The sequence below is a fragment of the Pseudorasbora parva genome, chromosome 2 (genome assembly GCF_024679245.1).
Source record: "Pseudorasbora parva isolate DD20220531a chromosome 2, ASM2467924v1, whole genome shotgun sequence".
Classification (NCBI taxonomy): domain Eukaryota; kingdom Metazoa; phylum Chordata; class Actinopteri; order Cypriniformes; family Gobionidae; genus Pseudorasbora; species Pseudorasbora parva.
The window spans coordinates 7,485,508-7,513,168 of NC_090173.1; the positions used below are offsets into that span (position 1 = coordinate 7,485,508).

The 27,661-nt window shown below is 39.3% G+C and overlaps 1 protein-coding gene and 1 long non-coding RNA gene across 5 annotated transcripts; one reads left to right on the forward strand and one right to left on the reverse strand.

The window, feature by feature from the left end:
- Positions 1-876: 876 nt before the first annotated feature.
- Positions 877-8,865, reverse strand: LOC137091157 (uncharacterized). 4 transcript variants are annotated; one of them, XR_010908032.1, is made up of 6 exons: positions 8,612-8,865; positions 8,265-8,362; positions 7,910-7,943; positions 7,160-7,822; positions 6,669-6,750; positions 877-3,104 (listed from the first exon to the last, which is right to left on the reverse strand). It is a non-coding gene; the product is annotated as an uncharacterized lncRNA (long non-coding RNA). The 4 variants fall into 4 exon arrangements; XR_010908030.1 differs by lacking the exon at positions 7,910-7,943; XR_010908031.1 differs by having other exon boundaries at positions 8,265-8,865.
- A 334-nt stretch (positions 8,866-9,199) lies between these two features.
- Positions 9,200-25,940, forward strand: cdc42ep1b (CDC42 effector protein (Rho GTPase binding) 1b). The gene is made up of 3 exons (XM_067455227.1): positions 9,200-9,322; positions 10,518-12,370; positions 25,400-25,940. Exons 2-3 carry the CDS (start codon positions 11,914-11,916, stop codon positions 25,894-25,896), a joined length of 954 nt encoding a protein of 317 aa, XP_067311328.1. The 5' UTR covers positions 9,200-9,322; positions 10,518-11,913; the 3' UTR covers positions 25,897-25,940.
- The last annotated feature ends 1,721 nt before the right edge of the window (positions 25,941-27,661 follow it).

The following is a 27,661-nucleotide window of genomic DNA, read 5'->3' on the forward strand; positions in this document are numbered from 1 at the left end:
ATCGAGCATCTGAGTGCTGAGCAAAAAAGTCTGATCCATGGAGGCCCCACCTCGCAACTTACAGGACTTAAAGGATCTGCTGCTAACATCTTAGTGCCAGATACCACAGCACAACTTCAGGGTCTAGTGGAGTCCATGCCTCGACGGGTCAGAAAAAGGGGGACAGACACAATATTCCCAGATAGCACACATACGTCGGGCCGATGTCGGCGCGATGCACAAAGTTCCATCGGAAAGACATCGATCAGAGAGCGTTTGCTAATTGGGACAAAGTCGCCGAGACATCGGCATTTGATCGCGAATGCTGTCCGGCCGACGTGTGGACGATGCAAAACAGCAAATCCTGGCCACTATTCATGGGCTTTCTAGGACCTTTATTTAGGTCGAACCTTTCGGGTTACACCCAGATAGCACACTGGCATAGAATCAACGATACACTCACGGCATTAAAGACCAACGTCACACACTCCATTCAAAACATCAATCTACGCAGATCATTTACTTACCTTATGCTGAATGACGTTGATGTCAGTTGAGTGAAACACGATGTTGATTTCAGTTTGGTACAGTTAACGTTAACACATTTTCTGTTTTAAAAATAGCAAATACTTAATACTAATAAGATACATTAGCCTGTTTATGTAATAATCACACATAGCATTCAGTTAACATTGTTTTAATATTTACAGAGCAGTTACAGATAGCCTACATGTTTAGAGCAAACAATCTATATAAATATTCAATATGACAATATAATAGAAGAGGCATTTAATAGAAAAATATATATAATAGAAAAGGCATTTACATTCAAATACACAAAGAGGTAGGCTATACAGGTACATAAATTAAAAGCAAAATTTACTCAAGAACAACTGATCATGTACCAGACACATTATTTTTATTGGAGCACAAAAGGATATGTCAGTCAGAACATAATGAGACTCAAATCACAGGTTCTTTTCTAATGGTGACTGAGACTATGTGACTCTTTTTGTGTTACACAAAATAAATGCATATGGGTGAGTAGATGGTTTATAAAGAAAGCTTACCCTTGAAAATGTAGGGCAGAAGAATATTGCAGATGAATTGGTTCTTTTGCAACTATTGCAGCCTACTATCAGCAAGTGTAAACTCCTTGGTGAAAAAGGTGACAAAGATGTAACCCACATTTTCAATAGCATAGAGAAAATATTTTTAATTACTTTAAAAAATAAAATGCATATTATGAGCCAAAAAAGAGGTTTAAACCACGCTGAAAAGTCATTATTAAATACCGATGAGAAGGATGCAATACTAGAGAAACTGGAAAATTAAAGCTTGACCATTGGACGAGAAATACTGATCGAGTCCGCAAAGTCCAGCCAATCTCTTAAATTAAATATCAATTGTATATATATTGACTACAAACAGAATTAATAGTTGTTAATGAAATAGGTTTGGCATTGGTAAATTGAGACTGGAAAAAATATAACCAGAACATCGACTCAAACTATGCATGTGCTGTATAATATCGAGTATTATTTTAGCAAAACTAAGCACTGCTGACAGTGCAGAAAATTTCAGTAAAGTCACTGAGAAAATGTATTAGGATTTGTAAACTTGTAGTTTTCTTTTCTCTCACAAACACAACAGTTACATTTGTACTAATCCTATTCTACAAATCACAAATTAATAAAATTGTGGGCTCATTTTTTCCATCAAGGGGGAAAAAATCATACTCACGATCTCACATCATCTAACAAGTAAAATTTGTCCATGGCTTCACACTTTTGATACATGTGTGCACCAAACGCAGAATAAAGGTACGGTCACACTACACTTTACATTACATTGACGAGAAACCTTTGTATTAAAGTCAAGTAGATATTTTTTTTATATTTTGAATATACTGTTTTTAAATGTTGAATTCATGTTTATATAAAGACTCTGCAGAGCATGAAGTCATATCATGTTTTGTCATGTTTTTATCATTTGTTAATTTGTAGAATAGGACTTGTGCACCACCAGAAAATAATTTGAAAATGTTTAACTGTTGTGTTCTTTGTAAGAGAAAGAAAAGTTTGCAACTTCTAAAAAAAACATTTTTTCTGACTTTAAGGGTGTTTTCACACCTGCCTTATTTAGTTCAGTTGAATCGTACTAGAGTTCATTTTCCTCTTTGGTGCGGTTCGTTTGGTGAAAGCAGCAATCGCACTCGGGTGCGCACCAAAAGCGGACTAAACAAGCGTACCGAGAGCTCCTTGAAGAGCTGATCTCGGTGCGCTTTCAAACGAACTCTGAAGCGGTTAGCTGGTGGTGAGAACGTGATCCGACCTCGAACAGAACCAACTGCAAAAGTACTGATAATATTTTGACTAAACCAGCTGCCGTAGTTAGCTGCGCTGACATTATGTGCATGACATTATTACCTGATAGATCGTTGGAAATATTTTCGGAATGAGCGTGTCAGAGTTAAGAATAATTAATGCACGCCTCCGATTGAAGTGACGAGTGATGTGCGCTCGCCTTCTGCAATACGTTGTTTTCAAGTCGCATCCGCGCTTCATTATAGAAAGGTATTGTTTGCATACTGTGGTTAATACACAATATGTAGTAGATTATGGCCAGGGACAAAACCTGCCCGCAGTCGTCCTTCTATAGTGTTATAGTTTGCTGGCTTTTCCTCTTCTGTTGAAATTTTCCCACAAAGTAAATTCTGACCAATCGAAAAGCAGTTTAGGTAATACACCATGGCCAATGAGTGATGTGGATGTTGTCACGTGTTTAAACTGGTCCGGACCAAAGCAATCAGCGTGGTGTGAAAAGGAACCAAAAAAGCTGTAAAATGTAACAATGTATTATTTAATTGTTTGGCCTTGGTTCGGACCAAATTAACTGAACAAGAGATGTGAAAGCACCCTAAGTGCACTGATGTGTGACTATTCTTTACAACTACAAATCCCACTGTCACAGGTGTTCAGTTTTTCTATAATAATACCCTCACAGAACAGGGTATTGATCAGCCATCCATGCAAAAGCAGAGGTCAGTGTGGTGGACTGTTGGTACATCTGTCCAGGCCAACATTTGATGTCTTCATGCCTTCAACTGGGGATTCCCAGAGAACCTGTAACAAAAATAGTACAGTTCAAAATCCATTGTACATACTCATTACAAAGTATTGAATCTGGTTACACAAATTATCATACAAGGTTCAATTTAACTTTAGCTCAATATACAATATTTGCAGCATAATATTGCACAAAAGGCACGGTTTTGTCTTGCACTCTGAATATTCCATTAATTTGGCAATTTGTGACAAGCCCAGTGACATTGTCACATTTTCTTCTCTATTTAATTTTTATACAAAATGAATGATTAATGTAAAATATAAACAATTACATAACTAAACTGGAAAAATATTAGGGATGTCACAATTCTCAATATAATATTGACCCATTCGGTACGACACCCTTGGATCAGTAGGCGCTTGTGTATTGCATTAATTTCTGTGCATTTTATTTCTCTCTGAATTGGCTCTGTTTTGTGTGCCAATGAGTCTATGCTGATATGAGCAAAATATCCAATCACGATGCACTAAAGTTAGGGGGTGTTTAGCCACGGATGCAATGCTGGTGTCTTAGAGCGGTGAAGTGAGGCTGCAGTGCGCACCTCCATCGTTTAAACCTGTGGTGTGGGTGGGGTGTGCGATATAAAGTTAAAGAGTTAGTTCACCCAAAATTAACCCAATAACCCAATAAATTCTGTCATAATTCCTCATGTGGTTGGACACCGGTCAGACCTCCGTTCATCTTCACACACAGATGAAGATATTAGTGTTGAAATCCGATGATTTGATTTGATTTAATGGTTTATTTGAAAGGGGACAGTGCAATTTCATAAAACACATGAACAAACATGGTTAAAAAAGCCAGAATTAGCTAAAAGGCTATTTTTCATCTGTAGTCCCCTGGCCAAGATGTAAAAAAAGCAATTAAATACATATAAAAATATGTATCAGATTGCTCAGAAAGGCCTTCATTGACACCAATGTCATTTCCTCTCTCAAGACCCATAAAGGCACTAAAGACGGCGTTACAAAGCCCATCTCACTACAGTGGCTCTATAATCATTTTATGATAGTAAAGTAGTAAGTAAGGTAGTACTTTTTCAAAGTTCAGGAACTTTCGAGGGCGGGACTTGGGCGCTGAACATGCTGATTGGTTGAGCACACGCAGCATTTTATTTCAACCGCGTGTTCGTCTCAGCCATCTTACGTGCAATGTCTGTAATAGCTAATAATAATATACATTGTCATTTTAAATCTAGCTTTACAAGCTTTCTGAATATGCTGCTGAATTTGCATATTAGTGCTCTTTTCTGTCATAACCAGCAAAAGCAGCACAGCTTGAATCTCTTCCATACTTGTTATAAATTTTTTTTCACCATGTAAACGACCTGACCGATTACTTTTAAGTGTGCGTTCTTACATGACGTGACGGCGCGCGCCGCGCTCATGTTGACAAGAGAGAATAGTTAATTTTTCTGAGGGGTAAACATTTTATTTCGTAAGTTATGAAGATAATGTTGGAGTAATGACACAGCGTATATTGCCCCAGGCAGTTTTTACTTTAACTGCGCCTGACAGAAGATTTTTTTTTCTGAGATGATTATTACACTTTACAACAAATAAATAGCTATAAATAATACTGTATTAGTCCTGGTGGCCGTTAAGAGTTGCTATGTCTACAGTTAACACATTCCAGCTGCTGGAGAAAACAGCGGTGACATTTTTGATTCGGCAGACAAACTGCATGTGACAAAATGATTGCGATTGAAAGTCATCACATGTAAACACCAGATCAGTTTAGATAACGGCTCATGTAGACAGTCCACTAAATCTTTCAATCGGTATACACAAAAATGATTTCTGTCCAACACTGATGGAGGAGCAGTCGCGCAGTAGGTTACATCACCAGACTAATTTGCCTAATCTTCTCGGAACTTTAGATCGCGGTCGAAACGCAGACAGTTGCAGGTTTGGGGGGGGGGGTCTTGATGAGTATCTGCTAGGATACTCATCAAGATGGACATGTTGACATACTTCTTGTGCGAGTTTGTCCGTTTAAGCGCAAGACTTGTATGAGAACTCAATATTTGAGACGTGCTGTGAGACGTGCACGCTCTCGGATGATGCACAGAGACAGATCTTCTCAAAGCGCGCTAGAGTTCTCATTCGTGTCTTCTGGCTCTACACGCGGGTGATGAAGGTGAAAATGACTGGTTTTTCTTTTATTATCACTGTTGTTGTAGTGTATAACTGAGGAGCCAGTACATGTATCCATCGACAGGATAATTTAATAAACAAAGCATAATTTTCAAGTTATAACCCATATTATATAGTTCGGCCATATTGTTTTGGTGATGAAAGTCTTTTGGCAGAAAGCCGAAAATTTGGTGCATCCCTACTAAATAATGACTTCTATAGTGATGGGTGATTTTAAAACACTTCTTCCTGAAGCATCCGAGCATATCGATTCATGACCAAACTGCTGAAATCACGTGACTTTGGCGATCCGAATCATGATTCGATACTGATTCATAATGGTTCGAAGCTTCAGGAAGCGGTGTTTTGAAAACAGCCATCACTATATAAGTCGTTATTTTGCTTTTTTTGGCGGACAAAAACTATTCTCATCGCTTCATAAAATTAGTGTAGAACCACTGTAGTGAGATTTTTCATTTTTGGGTGAACTAACCCATTAAATTCATATAACAAGATTATAACAGATAATTCCATTAGATTTTGAAAAATGTAATTCAATTTTGTGGAAAAGTTTTCCTTAATTTAAGTTCGTTCAATAGCTTTGTTTTTGAGTGTATTTTCCAGACTAACAATGTAACATTAAACCTATCAAAATAAATTAAAGGGATAGTTCACCCAAAAATGAAAATGTGATGTTTATCTGCTGACCCGCAGGGCATCTGAGATGTAGGTGTGTTTGTTTTTTCAGTAAAACTCAGATGAAGATTTTTAACTTTGACATGCATTATACGAGCGATATTAATCCATATTAAACCCCAACCCCTGTGGCTCGTGGCGACACATCGAAACGATCGGTTTCTGTGATAAACACAACTGTATTTGTTATTTTTTTACCTCATATAAGACGAATCTCATTTAGGATGAGTAGGTCAAAATCCCGGCGCGAACGTAGATGCCTCATTCGACCGATCCATCGAGGCACTAATAAGGCATATATCTATGATCGCACCGGATTTTGACCTTCTTAGATGGAACTAATGGCGTTGGGAATACTAGATGAGATTCGTCTGATATGAGGTAAAAAATAACACAAATACTGTTGTGCTTCTCACAGAAAGTGATCGTTTTGTGTTTTAAGACATCAATGTGTCGCCACGTGCCGCTGTGTTTAATATGGATTCGTATGTCTGTGTGTTTTTTACTCTCATAGAAATACACCCCATTGACATGCATTATATGAGCAACAGCTAAGTTAAAAATCTTCATTTGTGTTCTACTGAAGAAATAAACACACCTACATCTCGGAAGCCCAGCAGATAAACAGCACAGTCTAATTTTTTGAGTGAACTATACCTTTAATACAGATTGAAGCCTGTTGTTTTCAGTCTTTTGATGTGGGATAGTGGCAGCTATTGGGAAACTCACCATCTTCATGTACTAATTGTAGATGTCATCAAGGCCTTGTCCTGAAGAATCTCAGCACCAAACGCTGGGCTTTATATCTGATCTGGTAATAAGAGCACAGCAATAACTGTAAGAACTCTAATGATATCTTTACCCTCTGACACTGTATTGTGATATAATTCAAACATTTTAGAGGCTAATAGTATGAGCAGTGAGTACGCTGAAAAATAACTTAAATGCCTAAAGTTGTTGACCGCCTGAACCACAGTCAGCATTTAAAGTATTTAAGTATTTAGTAAAAGTATTTAAGACCATAACATCCTGTTATCATAATAGTTAATCATAAATACAAACTATAAAACATTACATTTGTCACCTTGTCTAATTTTGCTGATTATTTTACCCTAAAGGCTTTTCAGACGGTCTTACTGTAACAACATGGAGTTAATGTTTTTAAAATGTACAGACCCCCAACTTTTGAACAGTAGTATAATTTTTGAGGTTTTGCTTACCAGTCATCTAGTTTTTAGCCTGAGATTTTCTTCAACAGGAGTGCAGGCCATCAGCATGGAAGAATCTAGGAACATAAACAATTTATCACAGAGCCTATATAATGTCAGGCTTATTAGAAGGAAACAAGCTAGAGCAGAGGTGAAACGCAGATAAGAGAAAGTAGAATATGCAGAGTATACATACAATAATTTCTTAACATAATTTGTTTTAGGCTTACTTCATTTTACATTGCTCAGTGTTACTTACGTGTGGTTGTCAGAACCTTGCAAACTGTAATAAAAAATAATTTTGCAAAAGAAAATAACATGCATGGTGATGTAGGTAAAATATTTATTATGGTAACACTTTGGTATGGGAAACATTCACTTAACTTTTGCCTCAAATTCATAATTTACTGCTTAATAGATAGTAAGGTAGTTGTTGTAGCGTTTAAGTTTAGTTAGATACCAGGAAGAATTTAGGGATGTTGTAGTATAAGGTCATGCATTAATATGTGCTTAATAATACTAATAAACAGCAAATGTGCAAGCTAAGAATTGTTCACCTTACTAAAGTGTTACCTTTTGTAGAAAAAATACTAAAGATCTAATGAGATTTTACCCTTCTGTCAGCAGCCCATGGGACCATCCTTTGCCTCCGTTGTTGTATTATTATTTTTTTTACTGAAATCACAGGGGGGAAAAAAATGAACATAATTGGTATTAAATAATTAAACATTAAATGTAATTTAGGTTGTTGTTGTTTTTTACCGTGAAAGATCATTTCATTTGATTTTGCCGTTTCCTGTAATAACATTAACTTATAGTGAAGTTAGGTTAAATAAATTAGCTCACTTCCAATAACCCATTGACAGACTACCAGCAAACCTAAAAAAAAAACTATCAAAGCCTCTCTTCTGCACATAAAGACGTGATTAAAAACTCACTTTCATTAGAGCTATTAGCAAACTGCTAATAAAAAACGGTTGAGATGCTAACGGACTTTTTCAAAGACACTGAACAATTTTAATAAAGTAAATATTCGACAGAAGCGTGTCAATTACAGTAAGAAACGTGTACGGAACAGTTTTATATTATTTGTGTAATGTTTATGGACTAAACTTACCTGAAAGCAGCGAAAATAACAGGAGCGTGTCCGTTACTGTGCTGTTGCTGGCTTGCTGCAAACTCCGGCCCGTTTCCATGGTAACTTCCAGTGTTTGACTGTTCAACGCACGCCCGTCAAAGTCACGCAGCAGCATTACGTAAATAAACACGTACATTACCAATTTAATGAACAGTCAGTTTATTTATCAGATGATGACAAATGTTCAGACAGTTTGGCAACTCAAAAAACTTTGGCACAAGAGTATGCACCATTTCTGACTAAAAACTGTGAGGAATTCTTGGAGTGAAAACTGCGATTACAAACTGCCTGTTTTTTTTTTCTGATTTCCTCAAGTGAAAATTTACCTAAAACCCACAGATGGCGTCGCGTCGCTTCGTCTTTCTCTCGGGTTGGTGGCAAAGAGATGAATGGGCATCATGAGCAAACAACAGATAAACACAGCATCGGCCTCCAGTATATTGGGCCGACCCAAAGCCGACGAGCTGGAAATAAAGCGATATTCGCGTATGCCTGGCCGATACTTATTCGATGTTATGATTTGGAGGCCGACGTCCGCTCTGGGGCCGACGTCGGCCAGACGTATGTGTGCTATCTGGGTTAGGTCATGTTATGCCTATGTGTGTGAGAGTGAGAGTAGTAATAGAGGAAACCAAGAAGGTGAAACTGTAATTTTGTCCTCTCTGTGGGAGCGTCTGTCCGGCGTCCAAGTCCAAAAAACATTTTCTCTTATGAATAATGTTCTTCAGCCAGAGACTGTTTTGCTTGGAAATGAATGGAATGAGAAACAGAGGGGAAAGAGAGCAGTTAATAAGCAGTTTTCTTTTTGTTAAAATAAAAAAACGACTGCTGTAATGTAGACTATATATATTTTTCATGTATAAAATTTTGAAAATAAAACTATGTTTATCAAAAATGAACACTGTGTGAATATGGCATTAGGTCCGCTCACAGCTGCAGGCGCGCATGCGCGTCATCCTCGCCTCGCGGGTGCGCGTCTCTGGAGTTTATTCATCTGCGCTCTGACAAACTTTGGCATTTATCTAGTTTAAGATAAGGTAAGTTTAATGTTTATTACGTAAATGGGAAATAAATTACATTTGACAAGTCGCTTTGAATGTAAATGTTCATGTTTGGTTATATCCCGATGGCTCAGTCATGATTGTGTTTGTGAAGTGTTTTCCTTCAGACTGTCTGGATGGTGAAAGCCATAAATGTCGTCACAAAATTATTTTTCACATTACAGTAATGAGAATGAGATTAGTTTGCAATACAGGACGAGATGTTTGTTTTGTTTTTAATGCAACGTCAAATGTAATTTCTTTTGATTTCGTGGTGAAAACTAACAAGCTGATTTGTCATCTGTCGCACATTATGGGTGTGCAGGGAGGATTTGTTACCTATAGTCCATGGTTAAATCATCACAGGAAGATTATCCCATAAGCATATAGAATAATGCATGGCCTGAGAGTGAAAGAGAGGAACAGACAAACACACAGACTGTTTCCTTTAGTTCGCACTTAGTCTGTCTGATGGGCTGAACGTGGTTGTGTGTGTTTGTTTGTGCAGAGATAGACACACACTGGTGTGATTAAACTCAACGACAGTCTGGATAGATGGAGACGTGTGTGTTTGTATGTTAAAAACATTACTTTAACATGCCAAAATCCTCCAGAGCCAGATGCTAATTGTGTACGTAAAAAATGTAAATGCTAATATAGCAACAAAGTTTGAGGCCCATTAGAGTCACTTTGTCCAGTAACTCTAATATCACAGGCAGTTTTCTGAGTGCTTTTCCTTTTCAAATGACTTTTATGTAATGTGTTTATCTCCAGTGAGTGTGCATAATATAAAATACTGATCAATCCTCACTTCATCTAGTGATTTCATGGACAATGATGAGCCCAAAAAAGGAAAACAATGAAGATAAAAAACTAAACAAAAAAACAATAAACTATTTATAAAGACAATCAAGATCTGTTTGTCTCTTTTTTTGTTTAGTTTTACATTATTGTTTTAAGAAAATGCTGCACAGATGATGATGATGATGATAACACTCTAAAAAATTCTGGGTTAAAAACAACCCAAGTTGGGTTGAAAATGGAAAAACCCACAAACTGTAAATGGACCTATTCAAACAACCCAATTTTTGTCCATTTTTAACCCAACTTGGACAATTTTGAGTGAAGATACTTGTTTAACACTATGATGAATATGTCATCTGGTTTTTGACTCTCGTTTTCTCTTTCTCAGTGTGCGTGTCACGGTGTGAAAAGAAAAGACTGACTGACGGGCAGCTAAATGGATTGAGACAGTCCGACGAGTAAAAGAATAAGAGAAGTGACAGAGAGAGAGAGAGCGAGGACCAATAATCCCGCTAATCCCGGCCAATCCCAGCCGCTCAAACTCCTCTGGAGCCACAGACAAAACACAGCGGATCACACACGCACGGCTGATGCGCTTTAGACCGGGTGTTTGGGGGGATTCGGGGACGCCGAAGGCCTGCGGTGGGATTCCTAAACACTAAAACATTGGATCAGAGCGATGGAGGATGACAGGTGCGCCGGGACTGAAGAAAAAGGACGGCCAAAAATCTAACAGAACATCGGAGAAACCGTGTGGATGTGCACTCAGGTGCGAATGCAGATTTGAAAAGAGCCGTGAGAGGAGCAAGACTGATGTTTGGAAGAAGTTGTGAAATCCTACCATGTCTCTAAATGCTGCGTGCTATTTTTGAAGACATTTTGTGCAAGGAACGTCATTTTTTCCACTATCGAAGGGGGTTTGTGCTCGCTGGAAGGTGTTTAAACTCTTCATAAATCCTATTAGGCTTCTTTATCAGGTTATTTTTAAACTCTGGATCACAGCCACTCACACAGTACAGCCTATGAACGTGTGGACCTCTATGAACATTTACAAACACTGGTGAATTTGTAGTTCGTATTTATTGGTTAATGTGATGCCATCAGTATCAAGATGGCACTTGTGTCCAGAGTTTGTCGAAATGTCGCTCTTAAAAACGACTTTCAATGACTTATAATCAAACGGAGAGTTTTTGTGTATTTTCTGCCCATCTTGAAGTTTAAATCTGATCAGTTCACATAAAAAGCACTTTAATTATTAATGGCTTTATCTTTAAATGTATGAGTATAGCATTAGGACGTTTATTTGAGTATTTTCTGACATTGTTGACTTTTTTTAATGAATGTAGCATTTATTGAATTGGACTTATCCAGATATTTGATTAATTCATTAAACTAACAAAGTAATTAATTTTTTTGTGTTTTTCTGAAACAAAATCGTTTTGTTTTCTCTCTCAATCTCCTTGAATGAATATTAGACACTAATTTAGCATTTATTAAGCTTAATTTATCTGGGCATTAGGTATTAAGCATTTTTCTGACATAATTTAGCATGTATTATGCTTAATTTGTCTCTGTATTTGATTGGGTCTTTACAATAGCATTAGGCTAAACATTTTTGCAATTTTCTGATGCCTTCCATTTTCCACCAGTGACTTTTTTGGGATCTCTTTTAGTATTTAATTGACACATCAGTTGACTTTTTTTTGTTTGTTTTTGATGAGCACATCCTCATCAACAGCTTTTGGATCTTCTTATAGGCTCATTTAAATCACATATTCCTCATCATGAGTCTGGGAAAGCTGCCGGCTATCAAAGGACTTGTGTCCACGACTCACGGCAAACGTCGGTTTAAGAGCGACCTGTCGGTGGACATGATCAGTCCGCCTCTTGGCGACTTCCGCCACACAATGCACGTGGGCCGTGGCGGCGACGTCTTCGGTGACACGTCGTTCCTGAGCAACTACGGCGGTTCGGCTAACAGCGATGCCATGCGTTACCCGGATTCACCCTCTGGCTCCAGAACGACACGTTTTTTGTCGCGAACTCTACAGCACGTACGGAAGCCACCTATGCCCCGGCTGAGAGGAGGGTCACGTGACTTCTCGTCGCCTCCACCGCCCATCTCGCCCATCATTAAAAATGCCATCTCCCTGCCCCAGCTGAACATGATCAATGGCGGCCTGATGAGGGCGATGCTGCCCACCTCCACCAGCTCGCCGGACGAGCCGCTCTCCTCCTACGGTACGAAAACACAGACACCAAACACCACTGTAGTTTTATCTAGTGATGTGTCCAAATATGCCCCCTTCTCTACTATATATGTGCAAAAAACAATATCTGAAATATCTGTCCGAATTCATAGTGCTCATAAAACGGTAGGCGAAAAGTACCTGGACTAAAGTGCCGCTAAATGTCGCTACGCATACTAATTTCGCTAAGATTCTGAAATGTGACTTGATGGACACTATCCCATGAGGCCATGGTCCAAGAATGGGAGTTGCTATTCCCAGAGTTGTCCCGCCCAATTGCTACTCTAATCCAACCCAAAACAAGCCCAATCACGTTTCGGAGGGTGTTGCCCAGTAAAAAAAATCACGGTTTGGGGGAAACCGCAAGAAAACCGTGGACTTAGCAACACTGGCTTCTTCTGAACGCTTAACCCTAAAGTATACTTCGGCCGTCTGTATCCGCGCCCTGTCTACATTATGTAAGTTTCGTCATCTGGAGGGTTCGCAGACGCTAACACAGGTGCAATTTTTAAGACTGCATTGGCGGTGTGCGTACAACAGCATATGTGCCAGAAAGATAGAAGAGTCACAACAGTTGTACTGCGAATGTGTCAAAATGACCCATCCGCACTCATCCGTACCTGAGTAAGCAAACCAGGGTCTTCGGGCAGCTGACTTGTTGCTTCACCGTCTTATCAGGCAATGACTTTGCAGGTAGCGTTTGCCCACAAATGTTACTCACATAACGGTTTAATGATCTACAACTAGATAAAGAGAGCTTCGGTGATAACCAAGCAAATATTTAGTTACTGCAATACTATTTTTTCCCTAGAAAAGTGGAAAAACTTTCAGCTATTCAACTATTTTTAGCTCAATTGTCAGGGAATAGAGCACACAGGATTGTGGGATATCAAAGGCAACAAAGGATAGGCTGTCTTGAAAAATCAGATGAACCGGATGAAGGAGGTATCAATAGACAGGATGTGACACGATCGTTGTATTTGTTATAGCTTGTTATAATGTTATAGCTATAGTTTTAAAGGTATACTATTTAACTTTTGATGCTCTGGTGGTTAATAAACAACAATCTTGCGGAAGCACTGCAAAAAAATGTTTTTTTAGTATCTTACTTAGTATTTTTGCTTCTAGTCCAAACATCTAAAAATTCTTAAAACAAGAAGTATTTACTAGACAAGCAAAAGTAGTTGTCTTGTTTTCGGAAAAATTACTCAAAATTAAGAGTTTTTGCGTAAAATTTGGCTTTGGCACCAAATCTTAAATCTCCCCTATATCCTTAAATAGGGAATTTTAGGGGACAGCCATTTCTAGTGGTGTTCGAGACCATAGAGAAAGTTATCGAGAATGTTATCCTGTAATGCACCAATATGACCAGTGTAAAACTGATGTACGCTCAACAGCTAGAAAATGCCCATAATGCACTGCGAGGGTCACACTGAACTGCTGGTCCAATGTGGGTACAGCGTAATATCATACAGGTATAAATTCCTTTTAAATTGATTATTGAATTGTTTAATTAAGGTTTATACATAGTTTCCTGAGTGAGTAATACACATTTTAATCTTACTACCGGAGCTTATTAAACAGCAAACACAAAATATGCATAAGCTTTTTTGGCGCACTCAGTTTCCGAATTCACTCACTCGATTTTATTCACTCCCTCGAGTGGACTGTTTTAGTGGACTAATGTGGGGAATGGTGAATTAGTGTAAAGGGGGTGACAGCCTTTGCACTGCCAAAAATGCTTTTCTGACATTATTTTTCTGAGTATTTTTATCTTGTCCAAATATCTAAAAATTCTTAAAACAAGAAGGATTTACTAGACAAGCAAAAGTAATTGTCTTGTCTTGTTTACCCCTCAAAATTAAGAGAGTTTACTTAAAATAAGCAAAATAATCTGCCAGTGGGATAAGCCAAATAATCTTAATTCAAACAGAAAGCAATATTATTTTGCTTATCCCATTGGCAGATGGTTTTGCTTATTTTAATTACCAGAAAGTTATTTCTGACCCAAAACAAGACAATTTTTACTTCTAGTAAGTGTTCCTTATTGTGAGAATTGTTTTGATATTTTAAATAGAAACAAGTTAAAAAAGTAAGAAAAGCATTTTTTGCACTGTGTATATGAAGAGTCACACAGTTACTGGGCTACTTTGCAGCAATTGACGCCCGGCTTCGCTCTTTTGTAACTGGTCCTACTTAACCTGCTCCGAGCGGGATTTGGACTGGGGTCTTCAACGTGAGAGGCAGGCGAGGATCACAGACACTAGTTTGCCTCTTGTGGACAAGGGAGTGAGGTTTACATCAAGCGGCGACCTCCCGCAGATTCATACCTGTCAAGTATCCCGTTTTGTCTGGGAAAGTCCCGTATTTTACCCTTCTTTCCCGCCGTCCTCCCGTATTCGTTTTTTCCCGTAAATCTTCCGTATTTTAACCTGCGTTATTAAAAAATAACAATACCGGAGTAAAAAACCCAAAACATTTCCAATTGAGCTCTGTAACTAGCCTCGCAATAATTGCCATCTGCAGTAGCATACACTATAGGTGGCCGTTGTCATGAGGTTAGTGTGTGAGGTCAGATGACGAGTGATAACGCGGGGAAAAAACAAAACAGAGACGGATGATGGACGTAACGATAGAGACGGAAGGCACTCCTGCCAAAAAACCCAAACCCTCGTGTCAATACCGTGATCAATGGGACAGCGAGTTTAATTTTCTGAAGAGGAGCAGGTGGGGGACAGTCACGCGTTTTGTAAGTTTTGTAACTGCGACTTCATCATGTGGGACAGCGGAAGATCTTTTAATGTGACAGTATTCACTTATAATGACAATGTAAAGAACAAAAGTACTTGCTCACTAAATATGCTCTGCTCTTGAGTAAATAACTTCAGTACCTTTAATAAGGATTATTCGATATATAATTCATAACTTATGCAGTGCAAACTAACTGATAACAATTTATGAATATTTCCTACTTGTTAAGTTGCTATACATGTAAGAAGAGGACTGGTACAAATAAAATGTATTATTATTATTATGGCTTTATGTGAGGATTTATGCCCCCTGTTATTTTTTTATAACTCATTTGTTTACATTATATAAAGCCATAATTAAGGGTGTGGCCACTTTGAGTGACAAGTGGATAGCCAGTTATCTGCTAATCTGATAGTCATCGCATCAGCTCCGTCCATGTCCCGCCTCTTTGGCCATTTTCTGTTATCCGGGCGTGATGCAAGATGGCAACGGCCAGCTCGTCTACTTTACTCTTTAAAACTGCACTTCAGAATCTTATGGGTGACGTCACGGACGCAACGTCCATATTTTTTTACAGTCTATATTTTACACACACAACTCTTACTGGCCTATGTCCATTGTACTCATCCCCCTAAACCTCAATCCCATCCGGGTCACAACACCAAATGTAGTCGGTCCTAGTCAACCCACTCCGTGCCTCGGAGACCTAAGCGTGCCTCTTGCGATCAGGAGAGTGAGGTTTTCTCACACAGCTCTTACTGACCTACATCTTTTACACTCACCTCCTTCAACCTCACTCCCATTCAGGTCATGGCACCAAATGTAACCGACCCTATTTTACATGGTCCGTATGGGATTCGAACCAGCGTTTTTATCGTGGGAGGCAGGCGCTAAAAAGGATGCTAAAGACCTAGTGTGTCTCTTGAGATCAGGGGAGTGAGGTTTACTCCCACAGCTCTTACTAGATAACATATTTTACACTCACCCCCAAAACCTCTCTCCCATCCGGGTCATGGCACCAAATGTAACCGGTGCTATTTGACACGGTCCGTGTGGGATTCGAACCAACATTTTTTTTTTGTAGGAGGCAGACACTAACAAGGATGCTAAAGACCTAGTGTGCCTCTTGAGATCAGGGGAGTGAGGTTTACTCGCACAGCTCTTATTAGATAACATCTGTTTCACTCACCCCCAAAAACCTCTCTCCCATCTGGGCCATGGCACCAAATGTAACCGGTTCTATTTGGCACGGTCCGTGTGGGATTCGAACCAACATTTTAGTTGTAGGAGACAGACACTAACAAGGATGCTAAAGACCTAGTGTGCCTCTTGAGATCAGGGGAGTGAGGTTTACTCGCACAGCTCTTATTAGATAACATCTGTTACACTCACCCCCAAAAACCTCTCTCCCATCCGGGTCATGGCACCAAATGTAACCGGTTCTATTTGACATGGTCCGTGTGGGATTCGAACCAACATTTTTTTTTGTAGGAGGCAGACACTTACAAGGATGCTAAAGACCTAGTGTGCCTCTTGAGATCAGGGGAGTGAGGTTTACTCGCACAGCTCTTACTAGATAACATCTGTTACACTCACCCCCAAAAACCTTTCTCCCATCTGGGTCATGGCACCAAATGTAACCGGTTCTATTTGACACGGTCCGTGTGGGATTCGAACCAACATTTCTGTTGTAGGAGGCAGACACTAACAAGGATGCTAAAGACCTAAGCGTGCCTCTTTGGATCAGGGGAGTGAGGTTTACTCGCACAGCTCTTATTAGATAACATCTGTTACACTCACCCCCAAAAACCTCTCTCCCATCCGGGCCATGGCACCAAATGTAACCGGTTCTATTTGACACGGTCCGTGTGGGATTCGAACCAACATTTTTGTTGTAGGAGGCAGACACTAACAAGGATGCTAAAGACCTAGTGTGCCTCTTGAGATCAGGGGAGTGAGATTTACTCGCACAGCTCTTATTAGATAACATCTGTTTCACTCACCCCCAAAAACCTCTCTCACATTCGGGCCATGGCACAAAATGTAACCGGTTCTATTTGACACGGTCCGTGTGGGATTCGAACCATCATTTTTGTTGTAGGAGGCAGACACTAACAAGGATGCTAAAGACCTAGTGTGCCTCTTGAGATCAGGGGAGTGAGGTTTACTCGCACAGCTCTTATTAGATAACATCTGTTTCACTCACCCCCAAAAACCTCTCTCACATCCGGGTCATGGCACCAAATGTAACCGGTTCTATTTGACACGGTCCGTGTGGGATTCGAACCAACATTTTTGTTGTAGGAGGCAGACACTAACAAGGATGCTAAAGACCTAGTGTGCCTCTTGAGATCAGGGGAGTGAGGTTTACTCGCACAGCTCTTATTAGATAACATCTGTTTCACTCACCCCCAAAAACCTCTCTCCCATCCGGGCCATGGCACCAAATGTAACCGGTTCTATTTGACACGGTCCGTGTGGGATTCGAACCAACATTTTTGTTGTAGGAGGCAGACACTAACAAGGATGCTAAAGACCTAGTGTGCCTCTTGAGATCAGGGGAGTGAGGTTTACTCGCACAGCTCTTATTAGATAACATCTGTTACACTCACCCCCAAAAACCTTTCTCCCATCCGGGTCATGGCACCAAATGTAACCGGTTCTATTTGACACGGTCCGTGTGGGATTCGAACCAACATTTTTTTTTGTAGGAGGCAGACACTTACAAGGATGCTAAAGAACTAGTGTGCCTCTTGAGATCAGGGGAGTGAGGTTTACTCGCACAGCTCTTATTAGATAACATCTGTTACACTCACCCCCAAAAACCTTTCTCCCATCTGGGTCATGGCACCAAATGTAACCGGTTCTATTTGACACGGTCCGTGTGGGATTCGAACCAACATTTTTTTTTTGTAGGAGGCAGACACTTACAAGAATGCTAAAGAACTAGTGTGCCTCTTGAGATCAGGGGAGTGAGGTTTACTCGCACAGCTCTTATTAGATAACATCTGTTACACTCACCCCCAAAAACCTTTCTCCCATCTGGGTCATGGCACCAAATGTAACCGGTTCTATTTGACACGGTCCGTGTGGGATTCGAACCAACATTTTTGTTGTAGGAGGCAGACACTAACAAGGATGCTAAAGACCTAGTGTGCCTCTTGAGATCAGGGGAGTGAGGTTTACTCGCACAGCTCTTATTAGATAACATCTGTTACACTCACCCCCAAAAACCTTTCTCCCATCCGGGTCATGGCACCAAATGTAACCGGTTCTATTTAACACGGTCCGTGTGGGATTCGAACCAACATTTTTGTTGTAGGAGGCAGACACTAACAAGGATGCTAAAGACCTAGTGTGCCTCTTGAGATCAGGGGAGTGAGGTTTACTCACACAGCTCTTATTAGCCTCCGTCCATTAAACATGGTTTAAATACATTTAAGTACATCATGAATAAGTACATTCTTTATTGTACATAAATTTTGCAAATTTTGAGCAAAAAAGTTGCATAGTGGACCTTTAACAGGCCTGTAATGGTTTAATGGCTGTAATGGCCTGTAATGGCTTCTAGATAACCACTCAGATTGAGAAGACACCAAACAAGCCTCACAGTTTTAGTCATAGTTTCAGTCCTTTTGGTTTCAGCAACAAAATAACTGTGCTTGCGTACTTTCAACCGAACTAAACGCTCCAGTGGAAATTGCATTAACCCCTGTACACGTTTCTGCTGTGAACTCACAGTATGTTTCTACTCTGCCCAATTCTTTTGATTGGTTTTTAGCTTGAAAATAATGTTAATTTGCTGCACTGCACATCTAAACTTAAGCTTTTTTTTAACTTGACAGTGTATCTTCAAAAAATGCCAGATGAAACATGAGATTCTGAGAAAACAGCGATAGCTATGATCTGTAATGACCAAAGACACGGAGACTGAATGACCTTTATCGGGAATGGTTGTTGCTTGAGTACACACACCTGCATTAAATGAAGCAGAGACTCAATTGAGGAAGGGACTGAAGAAAAGTGGTGCTGTTCTCTGTGGTGTGTGTCTAATGTCTCTGGAATTCTGGAATTTCCCTTATTCTGGGAAACCCAAAACCCTCAAAGACCCACATAAAGACAACTAAATATAACAAGCACACAACACAAAGGCCTCATGCCGCCACCTAATGGACATATTATAGATATTGCAACCATATTCCATGAGTTGTAACTGTACAATAACATTTTTTGTATATGTGTAGTGTCATCAATCATGTGACTCATTCTAAAAAAACAACAATTCAATAAAAATGTTCATTCAAGTTTTTATGCTAAGAATATATACTTTTAATTGAATCAAAAACTAAAAAATAGAACTTTATTGAACCCCCATTAGTGTATATTTTAGTACTATACTGTATATTAGTTATACAGAATGAGAATTTGGGGTTTAAACAAGGCATTATTTTATTATGACAAATAAACACACTGCAAAAAATCTGTCTAAAATAAGCTTCATTTTCTTGAGCTAAAATATGAAGGGTGACCAATATATACTACAGTTCAGACCGTAAGTAATTGACTGGATGGAGAAAGTGTCTCTGTTGAAAATATGTACAATACACATTTTCATTTGATAAATCATTCACAACAATGTACGTGACTTAGCAAGTAAATAGTCAATATTTGATCTATTGCCCTACTCTAGTACTACCCTATTTGGACATGATTGAAGTCCGAATAGGGTAATAATAGAGTAATAGAGAATAATAGAGAAAGTAATGTAATTTACCACAGAACATCTGTAATATCAATGGCCAATTGTCAAAGTATCTGTTTGAGCATAAGTATTTGTTGAGCTGATTGAAAACAACTTTTTCAATGATCTTGCCGATGAAGGGGAGATTTGAGATTGGTCTGTAGTTGCTCAGTATGGAGTTATCCAGATTTCTCTTTTTCAGAAGAGGCTTAACTATTGCAGTTTTAAGGGCGGTTGGTAAAGTCCCATAGAGAAGTGAAGAGTTTACCACTTCTAGGAGATCTGCTTCTAAACTGTTAAACACACTTTTGAAAAAATTAAGCGGTGAGTGTGTCAAGGGCGCAGGTTGATATTTTAAGGTGCTGTATCATTTTTTTCTAAAATGTTATCATCAATTGCTTCTAAATCAGACATAGTAACTTTCTAAGGGTTTGGTCTGATCTGACTGACCCCAGAGCAACTCAAGGATGTGCTGATCGCCTTTCTGGTCTTATTGATTTTCTCTGAGAAAAATGAAGCAAACTCACTGCACTTGCTGTCTGAATATTTCACTTGGAATGTGACTCGGGGTTTGTCAGTCTCTCAACAGTAGCAAAAAGAGTGTGCGTGCTGTTTCTCCAAGGTGCTTTTTGTTTGCCACTCTTTTTCCTGACTTTCAGAGGAGCAATATCATCAATTACACTCTTAACTTTTGAGTTAAAGGAGTCAAGGAGAAAATCAACAGAGTCTGCAGATATGCTTGGTGTTATAGATAAAGCCTTCATAAACAGCACATTAGTGTTCTCATTTAAGCATCTCTTTTTGACAGAGACAGATCTAGCTTCAATGGCAGGAGAGATTGATATGTCAAAGAAAATACAGAAATGATCAGACAGTGCCACATCCTTAATAACAATCGATGAAATGTTTAGACCCTTACTGATAAGTAAATCTAGAGTGTGTCCACGATTGTGTGTGGGTCCATTTACATGCTGTGTCAAATCAAAAGTGTTAAGAACAGTCATGAGCTCTTTTGTTGTACTGGATTCAGCATTGTCTATGTGAAAGTTAAAATCCCCAGCAATAGCAAAACAGTCAAACTCTGAGGAAATTATTGATAACAGTTCTGTAAATTCCTCAATAAAGCCTGCAGAGTATTTCGGTGGCCTGTAAATAATGATAAGCAGGATGCGTGGAGCACCTTTTAACACAATACCCAGATATTCTAGAGACAAATATTCACCAAATGACACTTGCTTACATTGATAGAAATCTTTAAAAAGATCAGCAACACCCCCACCTCTCCTAAATGCTCTGCAGACACTCATAAAAGTAAAGTTAGGAGGGGTTGCTTCATTGAGGACTGTTGCACTGCAGTTTTCTTCTAACCACGTTTCATTTAGAAGCAAAAAATCTAGGTTGTTTGTAGCTATTAAGTCGTTGACTAAGTATGATTTGTTCTTAAGTGATCGGATGTGGGTTTGCTATACGGCCTGAGCGGGCCTTAGACTTTCTTTCACGAAACAGAACAGAGATAGAGAAAGAGACAGGCACACTGGGTTCCCACTTGTTCTGTAAACATTTAATAAAGTTACTGTTATCATAGCGGGGACCCAAAACACATCACTGAGAGCTGGAATCAGATGTTTTTGGTTCAGGAGGAGGAGGGTGTGTTAGAGGTCTTCACAGAGCACCCGCGACCCGTGGATATTTTAAATGGTCGGCCATGTTCGGTCGGGTCCTTATCTGTTACTTTGGGTCTTGGGTCTGTTTAACGGTGTGTGTAATATCTCTCGTCGTTCAGACTCAGAGAACACCTGGCCATGATCAGAGTCTGTCAGCATGGCGTTAAAATTGCATAAAAAGCTTGAGTTAATTAAGCATGCTTGGAATAACAATAGAGGAATAGCATGGGTAGAACTTATTCTTAGCAAAGATTGTAATGCATTGCAATCAGCTACAAGGAAGGGAGACGATGGCTATAACGTTAGGTAGGCTGAGGCAAAAAGTTTTATTTTTTGCAACTTGTTTATTGTGTTGTTAAGAGGAGTTAATTGTGGAATATGAGACAATCGGGATCTGTTGGGTTTGTGTCTTCCCGACGGGGTTCGTTGCAGCTACCAGGTTCGTTGCAGTACGAATTTTTGGACCCCGTGTAGAGGGTGTAGGCCCTCACAGGAGGGACAGGGCGAGCTGGGCCCACAGGCTTTGTTGGTTGTGGGGCTTGACGCTTTTTGGTTGATATATGGGGGCTCGCAGCAATCGAGTGTGATAGTCTGGCTAAACTAGCTCCTCCATTTTCTCTGAGAAGCTCAGATGTGGGGATGCTGGAGAGAGGAATAACATGTCCGGTGAGGGGAGCTGTTGCTCTGGTGTTATCGGAAGCTGAAATATGTTATCCTGGCTTCCCTGTCCATTTTCCAGAAAGTCATCTTTGGGTGCTGAATCTTGGAGCAGTTCTAATCCTTCACAGTCAGTCTGTGGTGAGCTCTGTGGGCAGGGCTCAGCTGAGGGTGTGTTCGTGAGCAGTGGTTGTTGTTGTTGTTGTTGTGACTGTGTTATTGTGAGCTGTAAACTAATACAGTCTTGTTCAAAATAATAGCAGTACAATGTGACTAACCAGAATAATCAAGGTTTTTCGTATATTTTTTATTGCTACGTGGCAAACAAGTTACCAGTAGGTTCAGTAGATTGTCAGAAAACAAACAAGACCCAGCATTCATGATATGCACGCTCTTAAGGCTGTGCAATTGGGCAATTAGTTGAAAGGGGTGTGTTCAAAAAAATAGCAGTGTCTACCTTTGACTGTACAAACTCAAAACTATTTTGTACAAACATTTTTTTTTTTCTGGGATTTAGCAATCCTGTGAATCACTAAACTAATATTTAGTTGTATGACCACAGTTTTTTAAAACTGCTTGACATCTGTGTGGCATGGAGTCAACCAACTTGTGGCACCTCTCAGCTGTTATTCCACTCCATGATTCTTTAACAACATTCCACAATTCAGTCACATTTCTTGGTTTTGCTTCAGAAACAGCATTTTTGATATCACCCCACAAGTTCTCAATTGGATTAAGGTCTGGAGATTGGGCTGGCCACTCCATAACATTAATTGTGTTGGTTTGGAACCAAGACTTTGCCCGTTTACTAGTGTGTTTTGGGTCATTGTCTTGTTGAAACAACCGTTTCAAGGGCATGTCCTCTTCAGCATAGGGCAACATGACCTCTTCAAGTATTTTAACATATGCAAACTGATCCATGATCCCTGGTATGCGATAAATAGGCCCAACACCATAGTAGGAGAAACATGCCCATATCATGATGCTTGCACCTCCATGCTTCACTGTCTTCACTGTGTACTGTGGCTTGAATTCAGAGTTTGGGGGTCGTCTCACAAACTGCCTGTGGCCCTTGGACCCAAAAAGAACAATTTTACTCTCATCAGTCCACAAAATGTTCCTCCATTTCTCTTTAGGCCAGTTGATGTGTTCTTTGGCAAATTGTAACCTCTTCTGCACATGCCTTTTTTTTAACAGAGGGACTTTGCGGGGGATTCTTGAAAATAGATTAGCTTCACACAGACGTCTTCTAACTGTCACAGTACTTACAGGTAACTCCAGACTGTCTTTGATCATCCTGGAGGTGATCATTGGCTGAGCCTTTGCCATTCTGGTTATTCTTCTATCCATTTTGATAGTTGTCTTCCATTTTCTTCCACGTCTCTCTGGTTTTGCTCTCCATTTTAAGGCATTGGAGATCATTTTAGCTGAACAGCCTATCATTTTTTGCACCTCTTTATAGGTTTTCCCCTCTCTAATCAACTTTTTAATCAAAGTACGCTGTTCTTCTGAACAATGTCTTGAACGACCCATTTTCCTCAGCTTTCAAATGCATGTTCAACAAGTGTTGGCTTCATCCTTAAATAGGGGCCACCTGATTCACACCTGTTTCTTCACAAAATTGATGACCTCAGTGATTGAATGCCACACTGCTATTTTTTTGAACACACCCCTTTCAACTAATTGCCCAATTGCACAGCCTTAAGAGCGTGCATATCATGAATGCTGGGTCTCATTTGTTTTCTGAGAATCTACTGAACCTACTGGTAACTTGTTTGCCACGTAGCAATAAAAAATATACTAAAAACCTTGATTATTCGGGTTAGTCACATTGTACTGCTATTATTTTGAACAAGACTGTATATAACATTTAGGTCCTGTCCTGTTAAACGACTTATTAATTAAATTCTGATTGGATTATGTTGGTAATAGGCACTTATCTAAAGTTAAAAAAGTTTGCGCCTCTGACAAGTGCTTTTAACCTTTTTTTTCTTCCTTTAAGGGTGCGTTCACACTTGTAGTTCGGTTCTTTTGGTCCGGACCAAAAAACAAAACATATAGTCCTGGTCCGCTTAGCGTTCACACTGGCATTTTTAACAGCAAACCTAAAAGTTACCGAAACAAAGGCACAGGGAGACGCGCTCAACCTGATTGGTCGGCTTATATGAAGTAGGAGCTCGCATACCGAACATTCAGAACAATGCTGTGCTGGATTAAACGCTATCATTTTATGTGTGTACATATGGCATTATTTTTACCAGCTGAGAACTCATGAATGTTCAAAACAGCAGCAGGATTTCCTCCATTGTATACAGAAACAAAGATCTGCTGCAAAAGAGACGGCCGTTCTGTCGTCTGTACTGACTAATGGGCAACACAGGTCCTTTGATGAGAAGAGCCAGGTATGCTTTTTGTGCGTTTTTTCTATCATTTTCAAAACATGCTCGACTGACCAAATATTGATGAGGCACCTCCTCGTTGCTCCACGTTTGCCCTCTAACGTTAACGTTACTCATTTGGGATACACCAATCTTTCCGCATCATCAAATCAGCTGACTTGTAGCGTCGCATCTTGTGACATCACGTCCTGTTTTTGGTCCGTTTACATGTCTTTGGTCCGTGTTGCGTTCATATATTAATTGAACCCCACCAGAGTTCGTTTGGAAGCGGACCGAGACCCTTTTAGATCTTTTTAGCGATCTTGGTACACTTGTTTGGTGCGCACCAGGGTTCGGATGGCAGCGTTCACATATGTTCAAATGAACCGCACTAAACGAGCAATCGCAGCAGGGCTCGTTTTAATCGAACCAAACATGACAAGTGTGAACGCACACTAAATGTAAGGCAGACAAAACTTGAGATTTGCCACAGACTTGTCCGGGTTGAAAGTTAAACAGGAAATTTCTGAATATTTACATATTTACAGCGGGTCTATTGGCATGGGATTATTATTACTTGAGGTAATTTTCCCCGACCTTTTTACAGAAGGTAAAAGTCATCATAATCTTTACTGACATTGTCCGTAATGACACTGAGATGGCACTTTCGGATGGAACAAAAATCACTGAGAAGCTCTGATAATAATTATTTTACCTCATTTCCCCATCTTAAAGTAATCCCATCTGAAGAGGGCTTTAGTGGATCTGTGCGTCCTGGCACACTTCACTAATGTGAAGGATCTACTGAAACTTTTTTTTCTCTCCTGCAGGTCTTCAGTCTGGTTTTGTCACGCTGCCTCGTTTATCACAACTGGACCAAAGCTTTGCAGAAACGTCTGAACTGCTCAGTGCAGACAGTCGACGGAGTTCCCTACCGGAGAACAGCGACGCCTCGATGACGCGATCTGATTCGCTCTCGTCCTTCACGGTGGACCTCGGGCCCTCCCTCATGAGTGAGGTTCTGGAGTTGATTGACAGCTCATGCTGCCTCATTACAAGGCATCAGGATCAGGAGGAGGAGGAAGAGGAGGAGCCGAGCTCTGTGTTTGAGATGGATCATAATCAGCCGACGGCAGACGCTTCAGTCAGGCATCCAATCGGAGCAGATGTTGGGATTGAGCCTAGGAGGTTCCAGCAGGCTGCTAGCATGCTAACACGTCACTTTGGAGGAGGAAGACCTGAAGAGGAGCGGCAGAGACCTTCATCTTTCAGACACACAAGGACGCGGTATAGCTTCACTGAGGCGGAGGAAGAAATCAAAGTATGAACATCAGAGACTTTTAAAGCCAGTTTGATTTAGTAGGATCGCTATTTTTAAGTCCACTTACATTTTAAAATGTTTTGAAGTTTTGTAAATACCAATCCAGGGACTTTTTGACATTTAAAAGGACCTGAAAGAGGCCCGCTGTACAGTCAGTGCATGAACCGAGAGCCGTCTGGAGTTTGCCTCTACAGACAAGCATCATTCAGATGGACATTAACATCTGTAAATGTCTTTATTTGTCATATTTAAGAGATGAATCTGTCCTCACATATTTTCTCAAGTACATTCTTCATTTTCTAAATGTAAATGACATTCTTATGTGGTGTATATGCACTTACAAACAATAAAAGGCAACTACTAGTACTTGTAGCCACTAGAGTTGATGAAACATTGATTTAGATCTCTCTGGTGAAGCCAGTGTGAACACAAAGATGATTGTGTGATCTTTATTTGTTTTCATTATGACATTATTTTATAAACAGAACTCAAACATATACTTACATCTGATGGGATTAATATGTATTTCAGAGCAAATATGTGACATTTATATCAATCACATAAATTAATAATGTTCCCTTGCAGTGTATATGTAATTATGCATAGAGTTAATATTTATATCTATAGTAGACAAATTGTATAGTTATACTGTTAAAATAAAGATATTTTCAGGAATATGTCATTGTGTTGTATTAGAAGAGGTTAAAGTAGTTTAATATCTAGTGAGACTCATATATATAGGAGTGTTGATTTAACACCACTGATTTTGCTGTGCATTTTTCCCTTCAAAAATGTTTGAAGATGTTTGAAAAATGTTTTTTTTTTTTCTAAATGTACCAATGGGTACATTTAGAAAAGAGAGAGAGAAATTAATAGTGTAAAAAAAAAACTATAGAAAATACTTAGGTAGAGTGTGTTTTCTTGCATCATAAATATTCAATTATATGTTGAATATTGAATATTCAATTATATTGTTGAAGAAAAGTCAACAACATAGTAACAACATGCACAAATCTGGGTGGTTCATTTTACCCCAATGGTCTAATTTTTTTTAGTTTTTGTACTGCATAAAACCAAAATCATTGATTAGTCTACAAATCGCTCTATAAAAAAAAAACAGACACACACAAAAAAAATCCTTCAACATAATACAATGACACAGATCACTATTTTCCAGACTTGTTTTTTTTTTTTTTTTTTTTGATCAAATAACCTCAGAACTGTTTCAGCTGACTAAATCTCAAAAACGCACATTTACAGTTTTTTTCAGTCGCTAACAAGCGTTTGTCCAATCAGTTGTCACATTTTCAAAACTCTAAACACAATTAGCACAGCATCAGTCTTTTGTGGCCATACCATTCACACATTTCATGTCGTTTTCACACAATATGCAGTTAGTGAACACATTTCCACAATGCTTATATTTTCTTAACAGACAAGCTATACCTCCCAACAAAATTATGGATTGTTTTTGTTGTATTTACGAATGCTAACACACAACATCCCACAATAGTAAAAACAATATTCCAAACCTTAGATACAGTATAAAAACCCTGCTTCAGCAATGCTATCATTTCAAAAATAATATATCTCAGCTGATAATAATTTCATTCTCAATTGACATGTCAATAAGGTCATACAGTAATGCATATGTAGAATATTTTGTCCCTCTAAAGAATACAACGTCTTCCACCCTCTGGGAGAAGAGGAAAGCTCCTCAATAATGATCAAGAGCATGCCACATGGTTCTTGAAAATAATGCAATAAAACC

Excerpts from the sequence above, each read along its gene's own strand:
- cdc42ep1b (XM_067455227.1), top strand. The coding sequence starts at position 11,914 with ATGAGTCTGGGAAAGCTGCCGGCTATCAAAGGACTTGTGTCCACGACT. Across the intron at positions 12,371-25,399 it reads CGAGCCGCTCTCCTCCTACG|GTCTTCAGTCTGGTTTTGTC; the intron begins GTACGAAAACAC and ends TCTCTCCTGCAG.